The sequence below is a fragment of the Apostichopus japonicus genome, chromosome 16 (assembly GCF_037975245.1).
Source record: "Apostichopus japonicus isolate 1M-3 chromosome 16, ASM3797524v1, whole genome shotgun sequence".
NCBI lineage: Eukaryota > Metazoa > Echinodermata > Holothuroidea > Aspidochirotida > Stichopodidae > Apostichopus > Apostichopus japonicus.
Window position 1 is genome coordinate 43,343,384 of NC_092576.1, and position 19,616 is coordinate 43,362,999.

The 19,616-nt window shown below is 35.5% G+C and overlaps 1 protein-coding gene across 2 annotated transcripts in view; it reads left to right on the forward strand.

The window, feature by feature from the left end:
- LOC139983283 (uncharacterized) overlaps window positions 1–17,650 on the forward strand; it is a 31,531-nt gene extending 13,881 nt beyond the window's left edge. For both annotated transcript variants that reach the window (XM_071996741.1, XM_071996742.1), the window contains 6 exons: window positions 440–510; window positions 9,601–9,636; window positions 10,119–10,275; window positions 12,055–12,135; window positions 13,583–13,678; window positions 14,186–17,650. In XM_071996741.1, the coding sequence (XP_071852842.1) occupies window positions 440–510; window positions 9,601–9,636; window positions 10,119–10,275; window positions 12,055–12,135; window positions 13,583–13,678; window positions 14,186–14,247 (503 nt within the window). In that variant the 3' untranslated portion in view covers window positions 14,248–17,650. The remainder of the gene's footprint in view (window positions 1–439; window positions 511–9,600; window positions 9,637–10,118; window positions 10,276–12,054; window positions 12,136–13,582; window positions 13,679–14,185) is intronic.
- The last annotated feature ends 1,966 nt before the right edge of the window (window positions 17,651–19,616 follow it).

Consider the following 19,616-nt stretch of genomic DNA (forward strand, 5'->3'; position numbering starts at 1 on the left):
GAGCATTGTGATGGTCTTGTCGTGTACCATTACAACGTTGTAGTTAGAAAGACGCACTCAACTTGGGTTGTCAATATTGTTGTATTTTCATTTCATTCATGTATTTGTTTCTCCTCAACATACAGGTTTAACTGTAAATGTGTACTAACATAAATGTAAATACAAAGAGGAAGGAAGTGGCTTAGAAAACCTTGTAAGGCTTAACGAGTAGTGCCACTCCTCATGAAAAGGAAAATATATCAAAAGGCAAAACAAAATATAAAATTTAATGTGGTGACAATTAAATATACTGTCATAGAAGATTGCATATAGACAATAAAGTTCACAAAGGTAGAACCGTTGTTACTACTGTGATTTAATCAAAGTGTTCCATTTACTATTACACCGTTGATGTTGTTGTATTCGTTCATTACTTTTTAATCTTATTCGCCTCTTACAGTTTTATGGACGCCTGATAGACATAAGATTTATCGATACTATCTTCTTGATCTCGGCTCCGGTCTTTGGCTGGTAAGTAGTCTAATTATTACTTCGTCAGGTCTGTTTTAGTTTGTTGTTCTATTTACATAATGATATTGTAATAACTACTGATAGCATCAATCTCCCGACTAGTGTATCACTTGAGGGCGGGATGCATGCATGACATCACAAGTAATTTATGAAGTAAAGTACACATGGGTAAGTACATTATTCGACAATAATTATGGAGATAATATTGACTCTTAATCAAAGGAATCTGCCCCATCATCCCCTCCCTACCTCATTAAAATTCTCGGTCAATCACACTAACATATTAACGCCTATTGTAAACCTTTTCTTTTCTAAATTGATTGTCATATTTAAAACACATAAAAATTGAGATTGTCTCAGCATTTGATTGTTGATTGTAAATTGGCTGAAATATGACAAATGATGAACCAGATCAACATGACACGATTGTAGGGAACTTCTCAACACTGCATTTAAAATGGCCTTCGTAGTTCGTGTGGGCTTATAGGTGGCTGTGTTTATATGGAACTTATATTGTTACTTTGATGTAATACATCTGTGTAATGAAATCTCATTGGAAGTGATGGTAATACATCAGTGAATAAACAGCAAATGGATACGTTAAAATAATGCAATTGCTACTAAATAGCAAATGAACACGGCATATTAATAAATAGTGACTATTTCAACCAAGAGCAGGTTGAAATAATACATTGATTAATAAACCCCTAATGAGGTAGTAAAGTAGTAAATTGATTACATAACACCCCATCAAAGGAAGGTTAAAGTAGTGCGATGGGTAATACTTAAAACATGAACATGCCAGGTTAAAGATAAACATAACCACTCCATGAACAGGTCGAGCGAAGTAATACATAAGTTACTAAGCAGCTCCGTGAAAATGCCCCCCCCCAACCCCTTCTGATCGTCAGTCCGGTGAAAATTATTCAGTCGGTAGAATTTGTATTTCGCCGGGGTGGGGGGATAGGTCCACTACTAAGGGTGTATACTCTACCACAGCCACCCATCCCCACCACCCCCGCTCCGCCCCACCCCCTACCTTACCTTCCTGTTCAACCGCACACAAAGTATTTAATATGGCAACACTTTGCCTTTAGGGTTACTTCTATAAACCGTAGTTATAGTCTGAATATGCCTCAGAATGCACCAATGTTCGTCTAGTTTTCGTTGCCGGGGGTTGTCTAAGCATGCACAGAATGGTTACAATTAATGTAGAAACACAAATATCAAAATATGAAATGAGTGAATTAAAATGAAGCAGTTAACGCATATATTCACACATGCGAAGAGTGCATTAGAGTGATATATTGAACAAACCATGCTCAAAATACAACGGGTGGCTTAAAAAGATGCAGTCATCAAATATTACTAAACATACAATTGTGTAGATTAAAGGGATTTGGTCAACAATTATTACTAAACATGCAATTGGATGGATTAGAGGGATGTGGTCAACAAATATTACTAAACATTCATTGGATGGATTAAAGGAATGCAGTCAAAGATAATTACTAAACACGCAATGGGTGGATTAAAGGGATGTAGATAACAAATAGTACTAAACATGCAATAGATGGATTGAAGGGATGTAGTCAACAAATATTACTAAACATACAATGGGTTGAAAAAAGGATGTAGTCAACAAATATAACTAAACATTCAATGGGTGGATTTAAGGAATGTAGTTAACACATATTACCACACATGCAATAATGCGATTAAAAGATGATATTAAAGCGTTTTACTACAGTTCAATGTGGTGAAAGCTTGGTCTGTTCCTTTTCCGTTAGCTCAAGTTCGGGATAGGTGAATTTTCTAACAAAGTAACAACATGTTACAGAACTTAAGCCGTACAGATTGCACTTGTTTACTGCGAGGTAAACATGTTACAGAAATACAAAAAGTAAGGTGTAAATAGTGGATGTCAAGTTTGAAGCGAGAAATGGGTTCATGGAGTCTACAGTCCAGGGGCCCCGGGGTAATTTCGGGTAGTGCCAGGGAAAAATTGGAGTTTCGAGGCAAATTTTGTATATGGACAGTGCAAAAACCAGGGCAAGGAACAAAAACTGCTTTAATACAAGTTCCTGTAGGTCTTTGTCGCTACTTTGACATTGGTTCCTTCAATCAACTCACTGGTAAACCTCATGTATTCTCTCTGTTTCATGCAAACAGTCGTAGCCTAAACAAAAACTTCAACTCAATAATTGACTTTCTTTCCCTTCTTAATCATGAGTTCTCAATAATTGGCTTCAGTTAGACGTGCTTAAGTGACCAAATATCACCTTTGTTACAAATAGATCAATATACTTTTATAGAAAGTCACAGGGATAGCAAGAGAGGTGGTGGTGTTGGTCTTTTTATATCGAATAATTATACGTTTGTAAAAAGGACTGACATATCTTTTTTCAATGAGGCGATAGAAAGCATTTTCATAGAAATAGCAATGAATAAGAATAATATAATCGTTGGAGTAGTCTATAGACCTCCACAGGGTTTGACATCTACATTCAATGAATATATAAATATTATACTCAATTTAATATCTAGTGAGACCAAACATGGTTATATCATGGAGGATTTTAATATTGATTTACTAAAAAAATGGAACTTCTGACTTGATAAACACTGTGTTTTCAAACAATTTTTTCCCTACAATATCCAAGCCTACTCGAGTAAGTGGAACCGTGGCCTCACTAATTGACAATATATTCACCAACAATATTACTGATATCACGCCTGGCATACTACTAACGAATATAAGTACCACTTCCCCGTTTTCATTCAAACTTCAGTAGAGCAGAGTAAATTTGATTCTGGCTACTACAATAGGAACTATTCCGACAAGAACACTACGTATTTTAATAATTTAATACATAATACCGACTGGAATTTAATATATGTTCTATTGAGGACGTGAACGTAGCTTATTACAATTTCATTACATCAAAATATTTATGATGAATGCTTTCCATATATTTATATCAGTAACTCAAAGCTTCGTAAAAAGCGTCATCCTTGGATAACGACTGGTATTTTACAATCAATCAAACGTAAAAATAAAGTCTATCGCAAGATGTTGAAAACCCCCAATATGGACAATTCCGACAAGTTTCGTACTTACCGTAATAAATTGACCCACATTATTCGTATTTCGAAAACTCGGTATTATTCTGAACAGTTCAATAGTTGCAGTGGCAATTCTAAACGTACTTGGGCAATAATTAATGATGTATTACATAATAGAAACAGTAAGTCGTCTATTCCCGACAAGATGAAAGTCGGCAACGGTAAAACCAATGATCCTAAGCAGATTACAAACGCATTCAATGATTTCTTTATAAATGTTGGGCCGACCTTAGCGTCAGATATTCATAGTGACACTAATTCAAAGCATTACTTAAGAAATTCAAATCCTTCAACCCTTTATAAGTCTCCTGCAAATGAGAGTGAAGTATTTAAAGTTGCACTTGCTTGTTTGAAACCAGATAAATCTGCCGGCTTCGATGGCATAAAGCCTTCAATACTAAGAAAGATGTTACATTACGTCGTTCACCCTCTTACATTATAAATTTATCCTTAGCAACTGGTATTGTCCCAGATCATATAAAAATTGCTTAAGTTATCCCTGTTCACAAAGAAGGGGATCACGATTTTATAGGTAATAATCGCCCAGGTTCTGTACTAACAGGCTTCTCTAAAACCTTTGAAAGAATAGTTCATAATCGTATTTATAATTTTATCAGTAAACACGATATTATGTTCAAATTCAATATGGGTATCGGCCAGGACACTCAACCGAACTTGCTTTGACTGAGGCCTTGGAGGTATTGTATGATGCCATAGATAATAAAAGGATTTCCGTCGGTGTATTCTTGGACTTGTCCAAAGCGTTTGATACAATCGATCACCGTATTTTGTTTATGAAATTGTCACATTATGGCATAAGAGGCACAGGACTAGACTGGATTAGAAGCTATTTATCAAACAGAAAACAATTTACAAATTGTCTTCATACGGATTCTGATTGCATGAATGTTGTTTGTGGGGTTCCACAAGGATCTATATTGGGGCCCTTGCTTTTTATAATATATGTAAATGATATTTGTCATGAGTCAGATAATTGTACTATCATATCATTCGCTGATGATACTAATATTTTTTCTCTGGCTTGGATCCTGTGGAAATGAGGGCTAGAATTTGTTATGTGCTTGATGAATTTCCTGCTTGGTTTTCAGCTAACAAACTTTCTTTAAATGTAGGTAAGAAAAAATATGTTGTTTTCAATGAAGGTAGGAATATGAATATTCTGTCTGACATACAGATGAATGGTAGTAGTCTAAAAAAGTGTGTTTTACCACTTTTCTAAGGGTAACTATTGATTCTGGTCTGACATGGCGTGATCACATAAATACAATGTCAACAAATATTTCTCGAGGCGTTGGGATTCTTTCCAAATTGAAGCACTACTTACCAAAACATATTCTTCGTTCTTTAATTTACTTTAATTTATCCTCACCTTACTTATTGCATTACAGTTTGGTCTGGCACGGCTGCTTATAACATTAAGAAACTTGTTGTACTTCAAAAAAGGACTATTCGACATATATCTTCTGCCGACTATAACGATCATACTAGTAAATTATTTGCCTCACTTAAGCTACTGAAATTACCGGACCTTGTGAAAGTTCATCTTGCTACATTCGCTTATCGCTTTATTAATGGGTATAATCCGCCCACTTGTAAAAATGTATTCACTGTTAATAAGGAAATCCATGATTATAATACAAGACAGGCTGATCACATACATATACTTTTTCCCCATAGTAACCTGGGTAAACAGAGTATACGTTATCGCGCGAACACTTGCTGGAATTATCTACTTAATCATCATGATCATATACAAAATGATTCTCAGTCACCACGTTCCTTTAAACGTCAATTAAGCGAGGTTTACATAAGTGATTATTGATCCATAATACTTTTTAGAAATCTTAGTTTGTTTATATCGTTAACACTGATAACTTAATTATTTTCCTTCTTTAGGGAGTGGCTCTACTCGATAAGCCTCTCAGGTTGTTAGATCACTTCCTTGCTCTTTATACTCAATTTCATATATGTAAACGTTTGTATGACATATAATGTACCGTATATTGAGAAAAAAATAAATAAATGAAATGAAATACTTGAGATTATGTACTAGTAACGATTCAGTGATTGGTAAAAAGGTAGTAGTTTAAGTATTTCGTCAAGTTAGCTCATCCAATGCATGGCCACGTGACCGTAGCACACCTGTATAAGTAATCATTACATGAGTCTGGATTAAATTTCATAGTAGCAAACACATGTTACAAGCCTTCAAATGGGTATAGTATAAAGTGTAGTAACAGTCACTGTGGTAAAGTGACCAAGTATTAGCATACTGTAAGTTCTACTTACATAACAGAGATAGGTTTAAAAACTTGTATAAAGAAATTATAACTAAACAATCATTTAAATATTGGTTTAAATAGTGAAGTGAACACAAACTTCTCATCATCCAATGAACTAGGTAGGGTGAGAGTAGTCAACCACATATCTCTCTAACAATACAATCAAGCACTTGGTAACTAAAGGTACATTACAAAATATATATATATATATATATATATATATATATATATATATATATATATATATATATATATATATATATATATATATATATATATATATATTTATATAAAGTGCACATTAGGTGCCCATTGCATATTAAAAAATGCTACCATAGAGGGACAGTAACGTTAGGGGAACATATTCGTGTTCCCCTAATGTTTAAGGGTATGTTCATTCTGTTATGAGGGCTTCGGTGTACAGGTAATTAGTACCCATTGATCGTGGATGCTGCCCTCTACACCCCTTTATTTTGATTGGACGATTATACATCTGAATGGATATTTATAGCTTGGCAATTTTTGTAGTAGTATATGTGACCTGTGCAAAATTTAGCTATTAGGGACCCATCAAGATATATCTCGTTTATTTTATCGTCCTATCGGTATATGTTTTACTATCGATGCTCTTTTAATGCTGGTAAAACTAACCAATGGAACTGTGACCTTGAAAGTCACAATTTCGATCCCTATCCCTTTCGGTAATACATATACTGATATCCATGTTCATATTGACGCATTTTCATTTGGTATACACACCTTGTGACGTCATCACCGCGCAATGTCGCTAAGTGTAATGTAGAGCTCATATGGACGTATGTACAGTGTGGTAAACGTGTTGCCCGTATGGCCGCAAGTGTTCACACTGTATGCAAGCAAGAACGGTAAACCTAACTTATGTTCGCGAATCGGCGCGGTATCCATGTTGCACTATCAAAATGAGAGCCGTCGAGATTGACTTTGGACGCCTAGGTAATACCGTAATACTTTCTTGCAATTGCTAGATATGCATTCCTTTACCAAATGCTTTATTGACTAGCCTAGGATTAGTAATAGTATAAAGTAGGCTTCAGTTCCCTGTGCAGCTGGCTGATTACCAATCACAATTTGTGCAAATTATAGCTCCGCTCTCACTTGTCTCACTCAGTGTAAGCCTAACATTAACAAGATCTAGCCTAAGTTACAGGAATGTTAGTTTTGCCCTAGATAGGCTAAACTTCATTTTAATTACATGACCTTTGTCCCAAAAACTCTACAAAAACATAAATAGTGATGAATGATGCTTACATAGCACCGTTTTTTGATACAAATGATACAGTAAATATACCCTAGGCCTAGGCCTAAGTTAAGCCTTAGCCAACAGTAGCCTATTGCTGAAGACAGGCAAGGCTGGACAATGCTTAGCCTACATTAGTAAAATGCCTTATTGTCTAGAGCTATTGTGATTTTTTTGCCCACAATTAACTTAAAATACAAAGCCAATTTTCAATTCTGCCCAAAAATTTAACTTATAACAGCTAGCCTTAACCAGGGTAGGAATTAATATTTGGCTTTGGGGGACTAGTTTGGATATAGAAAAGTTGAAACGCCCCCATAATGTATTTAGGAGGTTTTTTTTAAGGTTTAGGGGGGCTCTTTTCCAAAGTTCAATATATGCTGTTTACGGAAATGGTTGTAAGCATTCAACAGGATAAAGTCAGCACAATTGCCCTATTACTAGTGTTGCAATTTACTGTATAACAAGTTCATTAAAAGTTTGATGGCAAAAATTTGCGAGCATTTAGCAAATAATGTCAATCCACCGAATATATGACGAAAACCAATATCCCATCAACTGAAATAGAAAACACAGGTTAACTTCCGCTGGTGACTTTTCCTAAGGCATGTATGTTTTTGTGTGTGGAGATAAAATCACATACCTTCCAAACAACTGCCAATTTCCAGCAAATTTAAGTTGTAAACAAAGCTATGCAGTTTTTGTTTTGTTTTTGCAACTGATGGTTAGGCTACATTTCCCATTGACTTAGTGTGGTTGTTAGGCTAATATTTGGTTAAAGATTGCAAGTTTTAATGGATATTTTTAATTTTTTTTAAACTTGAGCGAGTAAACAGATGGATAGGTAAGATTACCATGTTGACCTACTTCACCTGTGAAGTTAGGCTACCATGTGGTCTGAGATTTGTGGGGATTTTAGGTTATTGGCACTGAAATTGCTTAGTGGAGGCCGTAACCGCAGTAACTATGCGGAGATTGTGCGTGACCCTCCGGCACTGCTTCAAATTTTATGCGGGATTGTGAGAACTGTTTGCGCGATTCGCGATGCTACTGCAATGCCTAGCTAAAACAAAAGCATGTCACAATTAATTCTACACAGACACCTGATATAACGAGGGCGATTTTCATAAGGGCGAATCGCCCTTCGCCCTGCTTATTTCCGACCCTGGCCTTGACATTTCACTTCCATGCTGTGCACGTAGAGGTGGGCAAATGTACGCACAAAGTTAGGAGGGGCACATTATTAGAATAATCCAGTAGCATAGTGGGCTTGTTATTGAGGGTTTTAAGGATTAGATCAATGATCCTAATGAAAGATAATCCACAACAACCATCTGCAAGCATTTTTCATGTTAGACCAAATAGTATTTCATCCAAATATATTGTTCACTGCATACATAATGTGTAGAATTGGGAGAACTTTGACCTCAAGATGTCTCTTTTCCATCACAAAATTGCCCATGTGCTAGGCCTATACAGATATTCATGATTGACAAATTTAGCATCAGTTTGCCCAGTTTTATATTGCATTTTTTTTTTCTTTTAATAGATTATACAAACAGTCAAGGCTTATTCATCTTTCATTGTAAATCAAACAAATTCTTTTTAATGGTATGTACCTGTAAAGGTTCAAGGTTAAGGAGTACATATTTCTGCTTTCTTTAACAGGGTTAGCTAAGCTGGCCTACTGTTCCTGGGGTGGTACTCTGATACTCTGAGGCACCTCAATCAAGGTTCCAAGTCAATGATGGGCCTAAGCCTGTTACTATAAACCAAGGATAGTTAGGACACAAGTGCTTATTAACATGCGGGAGGGGGACGGTTGACCAAAAATTAGGAGTCAGAGCTGTTTCACTGATGAGGTGTTTGTGGTGCAATTTTCAGCAACATTTTGCTTATTTGACCTGTGGCCTCCTGACCTTTGACCCTTTAGCTAACTTATGACAACATAAAAGTTTTCTGTCTTACGTAGGCTACTTCACATATATGCTATATTGTGAAGTCAAAATTGACCCCCACACATACACAGACATTAAACATTTTTTTTATTCCTCCACCCCAGTTGGTACTTGCTAGCCAATGGCATAAGGTTATCATAAGGTATATACCCCATTAAGTGCGCACTAGCCCACCAGCTTACAGTTCTATACCACAAGGGATGGAAATTAGGCTACTTGTCTGTTTACAGACCATTGGTTTGTTCAAAAACAGGTGACCCAATGGAATAAAACATCTCCCTGTCTCTAAATGTATACAAGGATGAGATAATAAAGTTACAACACAAAAAGTGACAAATATTTTAGCTCCTTGTGAGAGTTTGGTATTAAGGTGGTGATAACTTTATTAAACAGATCATGGAACATACTTCTTTCTAAAATTTTACAGGGCAGGTTGCGAATGAAGACCGAGAAGAGGCAATGGGTAAGATCAAAAATTATACTTGTAAGAGAAAGGAAACCATTTCATTGTGTTTTGGGTAAAAGCTTTGTCAATTGAATGATGGAAACAAAAGGACCCAGTAATGGCGCAATTGAAAAACTTCATGTAAGAAATTTTAGAGGCTCAGCCGTAAGTGTTTGTTTTGTGGATATACTATTTGGTGTCCTTAATAGCTAGGTATGTAAGGAAGTGCAATCACACAACTTTTCATGTGGATTTTGCGATTATTCCTCCATATTTTCCTCTGGGCACATGCATGCAATGGTAGACAACCTTCACTGAAACGTATTCCACATGGAAAACAACCCCAGCGAAGTTGTAACCACCTAAAATATTATAAGTGTTTGGATGCACCATTGACCACCATAGAGTGGAGGACTGGTAGTCCTGGCGGAGGGGTGAGGGGTGATGGTTCGAATATCCTATCTAAGCCTTAGTTTCTTTGTATACTTCAAATTTCACAGAAGTTTCACCCAGCCAGTCAGTACTATATGGTGACTCATGTATTAATGCTTTTAGTTAATTTCTTGCTGTGTCCAGCAGAACAGGAGGCTGATGTTCAACAGAGAAAACAAAGAGCAAGAGGAGAATCCCCATCCATGACCAACAAGTCACCTGTATGTAAGTATAACAGTTTATTATACTGGATATGTAGGGGCACCAAGAATTATGGGAAGAGGGATAAATGGCAAGAATAATGTCGAAAAATATAAAATGTTATTGGATTAATCTTCAGCAAATTGAGAATTAAGTGAGACTTAAATGAGGGAAGTCAATCAGCTCCTTTACATTTTGCAGACTAGATCATTGCCTAATAAATAAAGTGATGTTATTGAAGTTTGCTATCAAGTCAGTTTAAACATAACATAACTGATTTTGTCGGAAAAAATAGATATTAGAGGGACACAGAAAAAAGTTATTAATCTTAACTGAGACAATTACCTGCACTGACCTATAATATACTGAAGTAGAACATGGTAGAACTAGATGTACTAATGTAATAACTGGTAAGGCTTATATTCCTCTAGCTATGCTGTAGATTTTGAACGCTACATAAGTAATGTTCCATGTGAGAAACAGTTATCAGCTTGACATTGTATTAAAACTTTTGTATTTTGTATCTGCTTTAGCTGTTCATTACTCTCAAGACTCAAACATCTGCATTATATCCTTTATGAAATACATTTCCTACCTCGAAACAAAGAACTACAGAACTGTAGTAAACTTACCAGACCCTATAATAAAATACCTATGCTACATCATTGACCTACTCGATATCAAAAGAGGTATTAGTTAACAGTAACAACTGGCTGTTTGTCATGCAGTCTTAACAAAACTATAAATCAGCAATCAAATTGAAGAATATAGAGTGTAACTTAATAACTAATAAATATACCCCAAATATTTATTTCTTGTACAGAAGGACTCTCATATGCATGTGGCATACAAGTCAGAACTATGTTTTCCCTAATTCCAGTTCCTTTTCTTCTCAGGCAAATGTAATTGCATTCCAAATGAATTATACTGGCAGTCTTAATCTCTCTGACACATGCAATGGTTAACAACGTTTACACAGTAACAGAAGGAAGATAACTTTGCAGACTTTGTGACCCCATAATGCTTGTGTTTTGTAAATTTGGTTGGATGGATCATTCAATTGATATGAATTATCATTATGAGAGCAATTGGGCAACTAAATTTAATAAGCTACAGTAATGTACTGTAATTTTACATGTAATTGCTAGTTGAGTCAAGGGATGGATATAATTTGGTGCCATCAGTTCTAGTTATTTCCTGGTGTCTGTTATCATTTGGTTGAATATGATAAAGTAGTTGCATGTTTTAGGAGAGATGAAAAATCTGTGACATTTGCTTCAAGATGACTATGCAGCTACTGGAATTATCAATTAGTCTTGAAGCATAGACATTTTAAAGGCATTAAACACTCGCCCCAAACCGCGTGCGGCCATCTGGAAAAGTTAACTTTCTGTTGCTTGTAAGTGACCTTTTGTTCGTGTGACTACAAAATGCAGACAGTACAGTAATGAAATGCGATCCCTTGTTATCTTTAGCTGGACCTGAGATGTCCATCGCTGTATTGGTTTTTACACTGTGCTGTGGGTATTGACCGCAGCATGAACTGACTGTACACTAGTGTCTAAATACCGATGGTAGCAAGCTGTGTGTGTGTATTTTCTGGGATCGATGGTGATGTCTAACACTTCTGTTACACTTCATTCGAAACTAGGTCAGATTACCGGCATTAGACTTTCTTTTTGAGCGAGTCTTGACACCCTTAAACTAACAACATGCTGTCATTATCTTATTTGTATTGATTTGTGTATCATCATCAAACTCAATTGCTTTAACGGTCTTCATTTAATTTCTTGCTGTGTCCAGCAGTGCGGAGGGCTGATTTACAACAGAGAAGAAAAAGAGCAAGAGGAGAATCCCGATCCATGACCAACAAGTCACCTGTATGTAAGTATGACAGTGTGCGAAGATCTTTATGACGGAATGTCAAAAAGTGTGTTTACAAAATGTTACAAAATCTTTAAGAGTAACAAGTTTAGGAAAATAAAGGGACTAGGATAATGGGAGGCTCAATTTTTCACACTTTCACTAGGGAGAGGTTTTTGTTTGCATCATGTTAACATGATTGCCTTGTAACTATCAAATTTGATTCAAGTTTTTTCATCGGCTGTTATGTCGTATTCTTCACTGAGCATGTCAATTTGGCCTGCATTCAGGCAAAAGGAATATACCAATCACTGCAGTATTGGAATGGTGCAAAAATGCTGATCAAATAAGAATTAATATTTACTTTCTTCACAATACAACTTGATCGCCCTTGTGCGTGGGATCAGATCCTCCTTGCATACTCACAAGGATCGGCAGGAAGCAGCTAGGGTAAACTGATTTCAGTAGACAGGACACACTTGGTTATATATGCTCCATTAGTTTACTTTTGGGCAAGAATTAATCAGTTGCAGTTAAAGGTGGCAATTGCTCTTATTGTGCTATGAAAATCTGTTTAAAACAATAATATTGTTTATGCTTTAGTTTTTTTAGTTTTTATTTTGGGTAAATGCAATAATCAAATCATGTGGAAATCTGGCAAATGAGTCAAAGCAAGGAAGGACAGCTATTTTGAAAGAAACACCATTAGATGAGCTCCTTTGGCATGCAAACAGCTGGAGTTTATTTGAAAAAAAAAGTAAAGTCAAGAAAAGTGTACAATTCTTTGTGGGAATCAACTCAACCAAGGAAATGTTTGCAGAAGTGCTCCCATAATAAAGAAGATGTTTTTATGCTTTGTCTACACAGATGACTTTAGGCCTTGCTTGTATAAATATTACTTGAGCATCATGATGCACCTTAGTAAGAAAGCAGACTAAATTTAGTTGGCTCTTTTTTCTGGATTTGAAATGACAGAGTAAAGTTTTATTTAAGGACTGGAGACACTCTTCCAGTACCTTGTTTTAAGCAATTCGTATGTGATGAAAGGAAGGTTGTTATTACTGGTGCACCTTTATATAAGGAAGAAAAGGTTGAATCCTATTAACAAGTTATACAACTTCACATACCCTGACCAGAATAAGGTACATGTGGAGGATTCCCAAGTTTCCCAATTGCCTCTACAGCTAGCTGCTGCAGCAATCATTTCCAACACCAGACAAATTGGGTATTAGATGTTTATTGTACACATATGTTCAGACATTATGACTGCAATAGTTTCAAATCTGCTGAATATTAATGAGCATTCGCAAGACAACACTTCCTCTGGTTGCTTTACCTAGTGTTGTATGCCATGGTGTATAACTGTATCATCAAACATGATTTCATATATAGTTCTTTCTAATTTTTGAAGTCATGTTCCAGCTCAATTAACATGGATTTCACTTTTTATTTTCCTCATTTGTTTCAGGTAGGAAATACATTAAATGGAGTGAAAGTGCTTCAAAGTGTGTGGTGGAAAATTTTGAATGTTACACCAAAGGACTGGCAGAAAAGAAGCTCCCAAGTAAGTATGCATGCCTAAGTTAAGGCCTGATTAAATTATATAATACATGTTTGCTTTATCTCATGAATATTAATGAGATCAAAACACTTAATGTTAATATCTTTAAATTGGGAAATCAGGCAACTGTAAGGTGTAATTTCTTCAAACATATTCCAATTGCAAAAGTACAGCTACCAAATGTTGGAGGTTCTTCAAACTTTGTTATGTTGACATTGGCAGATATTTGGAAACCTGCTGATATGTGCTGTACAACTGATATCAAGCATGAGGGACAAGTCTTAGCATTATTTGCAAACACAAATTTTGCTCTTGTTTCCATAGAGCTTTTTGAAAAATTTCCTATGAAACTAATCAGTGAACATCAGCAAGGAACTGTGTTTTCATTCTGGTTGTGTTCCTATCAAAAAGTACCACTGGAGTTACCTTTCATGATCCTGACCCTCATAAAATTTTATAAGCAAAAAAAATCATTTCTAATTCGTAGAGTTATTTTTTTTCCCCAACTAGGTCGCAATGAGATTGAAGATTTTCTGGAGGAAGGAGCAATAGACCATATGTTTGATTGGTAGACCGTCAGAACAACAATTTTCAACGAGCCGATCAACATAGATTTAGGGAAAGGGCGAGATCAGTAGAGATGAAGATGTTATAGATTAAGTGTGTTCTAATTTTACTGTGTTGACTGTAATGGATATAATAAACACTGACAAGGGACGTAGCAAAGGCCTGATGATTAGGGGGGGGGGGGGGGCTACTCACATGAACAATTTTTCAATTGTTCACTTTATTCCAACTGAGTATTTGGAATGAAGTAAACAATTAAACATTTTGCAGAAAGATGTTGAGTTGACCAGATACAATAAGTTGTCAATTAAATATTTTGCAGAACATTTTTCAATTGCTCTGATGGAATGAAGTGAGCAATTGAACATTTTGCAGCAAATGTCCAATTGACAAGATATGATAAGTTGTCAATGAAACAATTTGCAGAAAAATGTCCAATTGACGAGATATGATAAGAAAATTTTTCAATTGCTCAGTTAAAGCAACTGAGCAATCCAACATTTTCCTGATCTTTGATAAGATTTTATCTTGTTATCTAAACAGTTTACTAAAAATGCCAACTTATGGGGCAAAGCTTTTCTTATGTTGATGGCACTTTTAAGCTTCTGTAGATTATCATTTGAGTGTTTTATTGTATTCCATAGAGACTATATATCCTGAACTTACTTGACGGGTCAACCCACCCAATAGCAAAATTAGTACATATATAAACCGAATTGAAGCTGGCGAACCTTGTACAGTTGTTCTATTAGGCATTTGTATTTAGAGCATTCAGAATCATACACAGTTTTGTACGGTGGAGTATAAGGATCGCGAGATACAATTTCTCAAAGTGGCAAGGAAAATGTGGTAAATATGACTGATTAAAGGTCAATTTTAACCGAAATATTTAGGTCATTCACAATCACAAGAATATATGAATAGGCCTAGGTATATTGGAGTGCGACAGTCCAAAAATTCTGATTGTTGCACTCAAATTTTCCAATGTCAGTTTTACCAAGATTGGGGGGGGGTTGAGACACTCCCACACCCCCTCTCTAGCAAGGTCCCTGCCACTGCAGTGTGGGCACATATGTTTAGCTGTTCTAGTGTTATAAAAAAGTAGAGAGAAGGAAGAGAAACCTGCTAATGAAGAGCTTCTGTGTTCCAACTTGATCTCATTTGCTCTATTTTCTCATAGCTTGGGTAGCTAGGCTACTGAAAGTGTTCTAATTTAGTGTTTACAATTGATGGGTATGTTATTTGCATTATTGAAACACAACGTAATGGTAAAAGAAAAGATACTTAGAAAGTTGTAAACAAGAATAACAAACTGAAGGAGCTTCAAAGATTAAAGGGATAAAGTCCTTGATTATTATTTTTTTTTTTTTAAGTCAAATCATGTACTATATAAGATTATTGATTGTTATATAGCATAATAAAGGTAATCTGATCCATTGAAGGAATATTCTTTGATGGTAAGGCACTTTCCATAGAGATCAAGCATACCTCTACATGTATGTTTTTAACTTTTTATGAGTGATATGAATATTAACCTGTTCAAGTTTATATTGAGTGGTATCAATGTTCAGCTGTTCAAGTGTGTTAAAACAAAGACAGAAGTGAGAAGAGGCTGCAAATTAAGAGTTTGTTCCAGTTTTATGTTTACCAAATCTTGTTTAGAATTGTGTTTTCTTTCTGTTTACCTGTGTAGTACATAAGGACACACGGTAGACAACAAACTTCAAGCAGAGGTTTCAAAATGAAAACAAAGGATTCAATTTTTTGTAACTGAATACATATTTTTTAAATGAGTGGTTAAACATCTTATATGTGCCATTTTAAATTGTAATGTAAAAGTAATGTACAAGAGGTTACATGACTTAATAAACTCTCAGAGTTATGTACAGTGAGCATTACTAATGTGTTGCTGATACTTAACATCATGAACTCATGTGATTCAATCTGCAACAGTCTTTACCTGCATTAGCGGGAAGAGAACAAGTTATAGCAACATATGTGACAGTGATTTGCCAAATTAGCATCTTTTTGGTGTTTTCTGCCTAAATGAGCACTTTGAATGCGCAATGATAGAAGTTAATACTAAAAACAATATTTGCCTGTTTAAAAAGGGTTCTCAGTTGACAGCCAAGTTATGAGAAGGAGATTATGGTTGGCTGTATGTTGATAACATAGACAAACTTAAAATACTAGGTTGAACACCAATTACATTTTCATTACTATTTTTTATGCGAATGTACTTCTTTGCTCAAATAGTTTGATGCATAAATTGCTAGTTTGCCTACAGGGAAAATGTAAATAAACAGTACCTTGTTTTTAAAGGGAACCTCTTAGAAGTGAATGCAGAGGTCAACATATTTAGAAGCTGTATGTAATGGTGCATTTTCACCACTAATGCAGCTTAATCAGTATTGACAGCCCAGTATCTGTTGCCTCATGTTTATGACATGGCTAATTTTCCTTTTTTTCATCAAGATTTGTCCAGTTTTCCTACTATAGATCTGTTCATGTGATTATTAAATGTTAGTTCACTGTTTAAAATATTTGAGAGATGTTGAGGTAGTTGTACCTTTCTTTTGCTGTATATTAAAAGCATTTCTGGTCACCTGTCTATTCTATTCTTTTTTTTTATCTCATCCTGATAAAGCATGCTAATACTTACTAAAGATCACTCACTGATCTGCTTAAAGTCAATCATTGGTATAAACCAACACACATGCAGACAAGGATACATTGCTTGTGAGAACCTGTACACAAAGCTCTCAACAAGATGCAAGCAAGCAGGTGTAGTTCCAGCAAGTAACTCAAGAATTATACCACAATTGACAATCGATTACGTAATCACAGAAACTTTTTTTTTCAGTTCAGCAGATTTTCAAGCTTATTGTATTGTGTTTTGTTTTTCAAAAATACTATGTAAGTTTATTGGTCATTGAAACTTCTCACGGAGCACTCACAAAGAATTCACATAAGATATGAATACTTTGCTATACTATGACTCTTGTCAACACTACTGCTAAAATCTAGTTTACTATGTATGTTTTATTCAAGATTTCAAGGCCTTATGTTTCCTTCATTTAATAACCAGCAATGTTAACAGAAAGGGATCCACACTTCTCTTGTGGTGTACCTTTGTATTATGTTCTCATTCCAAATGTTCACAAGTTGACTAGTATAGTGTACTCCTGTAAACAACACAAAATGTGCATTTAACTTGTATTTTCAAGAGTATGTATGAGTAATTGATGACCTTTGGAATGGTTCATACTATGGAGATAGTGTCAATTGCATAGTATACTCTGCACCCAATGATCAGTTTAAATCTACATTAATTTCAAAGCTGCTGATTTTCATTTATTTTTGTTGTTCACGTGCCATAAGGTTTTTATTAAAATTAAATTAAAAATATCTTTGTGCTTCAATGTTTCCTTTCTTAGTATTTATGCTTTCTGGCTTGGATTGTGAAGTACTGTGATCATATGTATTGTGTTTCTGGTAACATTGAAAAATGCTTAGGGAACATAGGCTGTGATGGGGGAGGGAAAGGATGTATGATTGATGAATTGCTGACCAATGTCATTGAATATGCTAGACATGGATCTTCCATCTAGCCAAATGGATTAAATCCATATCCGTCAAGATAGTCACAAGTCTGCCCCCCACCCCCACTCACACAACCCCAACATTTTACTCCCTATGCACGCTAGTGGTACAACATTAGAGCCAAGAGTTTACTGAATAAAATCCGTGGCAAAAAAACCTTCACACCCATAAATACAGCCGCCCACACCCCCACCCCCCACCAACAAAAGAATGCCTCTCAGTATAATGCAACTCGTACCCTAATTTAATGTCATGTGGTGACCACAGTATGCCTGAAGTATACTGGCTTTGTAAAAGACCAAGCTAATTAGGTTTTCCTCGGTGGAAAAATCTGAGCAAGCTATGTTTGAGGTTAAAGCTACACAGATAAGGGAGGTAGAAGTGTGCCATGAACGCTACAAACAGACTGCTAAGACGAACTTCGTAAAAGACGAAAAGGAAAACACCGCACTTATCAAAATAGCTACTCCGAGGGAATCTGACCAACTTTTGCTAATTAAACATTGACAGCATTTTCTGATCAAGAAGAGTGTTCGACCGATAATAGGTTAGATAATCGGCATCGGGCCGATTATCAGACAATCGGTAACCGGCATTAGCATCGGCAAGTTCCACATCAAGGATTGTATTTTTACGCGCTTTTGATGCACCACAACTACAACGGGAGAAGTTCGATTCAGCGCTATTCATAGCCGGGGAAGGTGCGCTAATCTACCCTGAAGGGGTATCGCAAGTCCCTCACGCGAGTTTGTACTAATGCTGTTCGATATACTATCCAGTTTTAGCAGTTAACATCATACAGTATACTCGCGATAAGCTTAGAGGGACGACGTTATTATTAATTTTTCACTTCGCTTCTTGCATCTAACGAAACCTCCTGTTATCAGGTTTAAAGATTGATATGAAAGATTATTTGTTTCGAGTAAATATAAAACCAAATCAATATACTTTTAAACCACTTTGGCCATTTCACCGTAGGTGAAAACTGGAAAGTGAGAGTGACATTACGCTTTGTTCATTGTGAGTTCTAGGCACATAAGGCTAGTCTGGCTAGAGAACTGTTGAGCTAAATAACTGTTTAGTTTGAAAATACGCCCAATTTTCTAAAAATGCCATAAAATTATGCAATCAAGGGGCCAAATACTCATAAAATTCCCTAGAAATGTTTGGCGACAGTCCTCGGTAGTTCTACTTCATTACCATTTGTGATTACTAATCACTGATTAGGCAAATATTCTTACGCATATTTTTGCGAAAAACCCGAAGCAACTTTTTTCTCCTGACCTAATGTACTATACGTGCTAAAATATCACCTTTGCAGTAATTAAACTCACCGACTAAAGCATGTCTGATTTCCAGCGACAACGTCAATGGGACTTCAGTGTGGTTTTCCCACGTGTAGTAATGTCAATGGAGATCCAAGTTCCATGCACTGCTATCAATCCCTCCAGTCTGCGGTGAATTTATCCTTAACGACGCATTTGCATTAAGACTTATATGTGGCTTTAAATGGAAAGTCCATCCAAGGTGGGTTTTTTGACCGTGTCCTGGTACTGTACACTTTAGGGTTATATATATATATATATATATATATATATATATATATATATATATATATATATATATATATATATATATATATATATATATATATATATATATATATATATATATATATATATATATATATATATATATATATATATATATATATATATATATATATATATATATATATATATATATATATATATATATATATATATATATA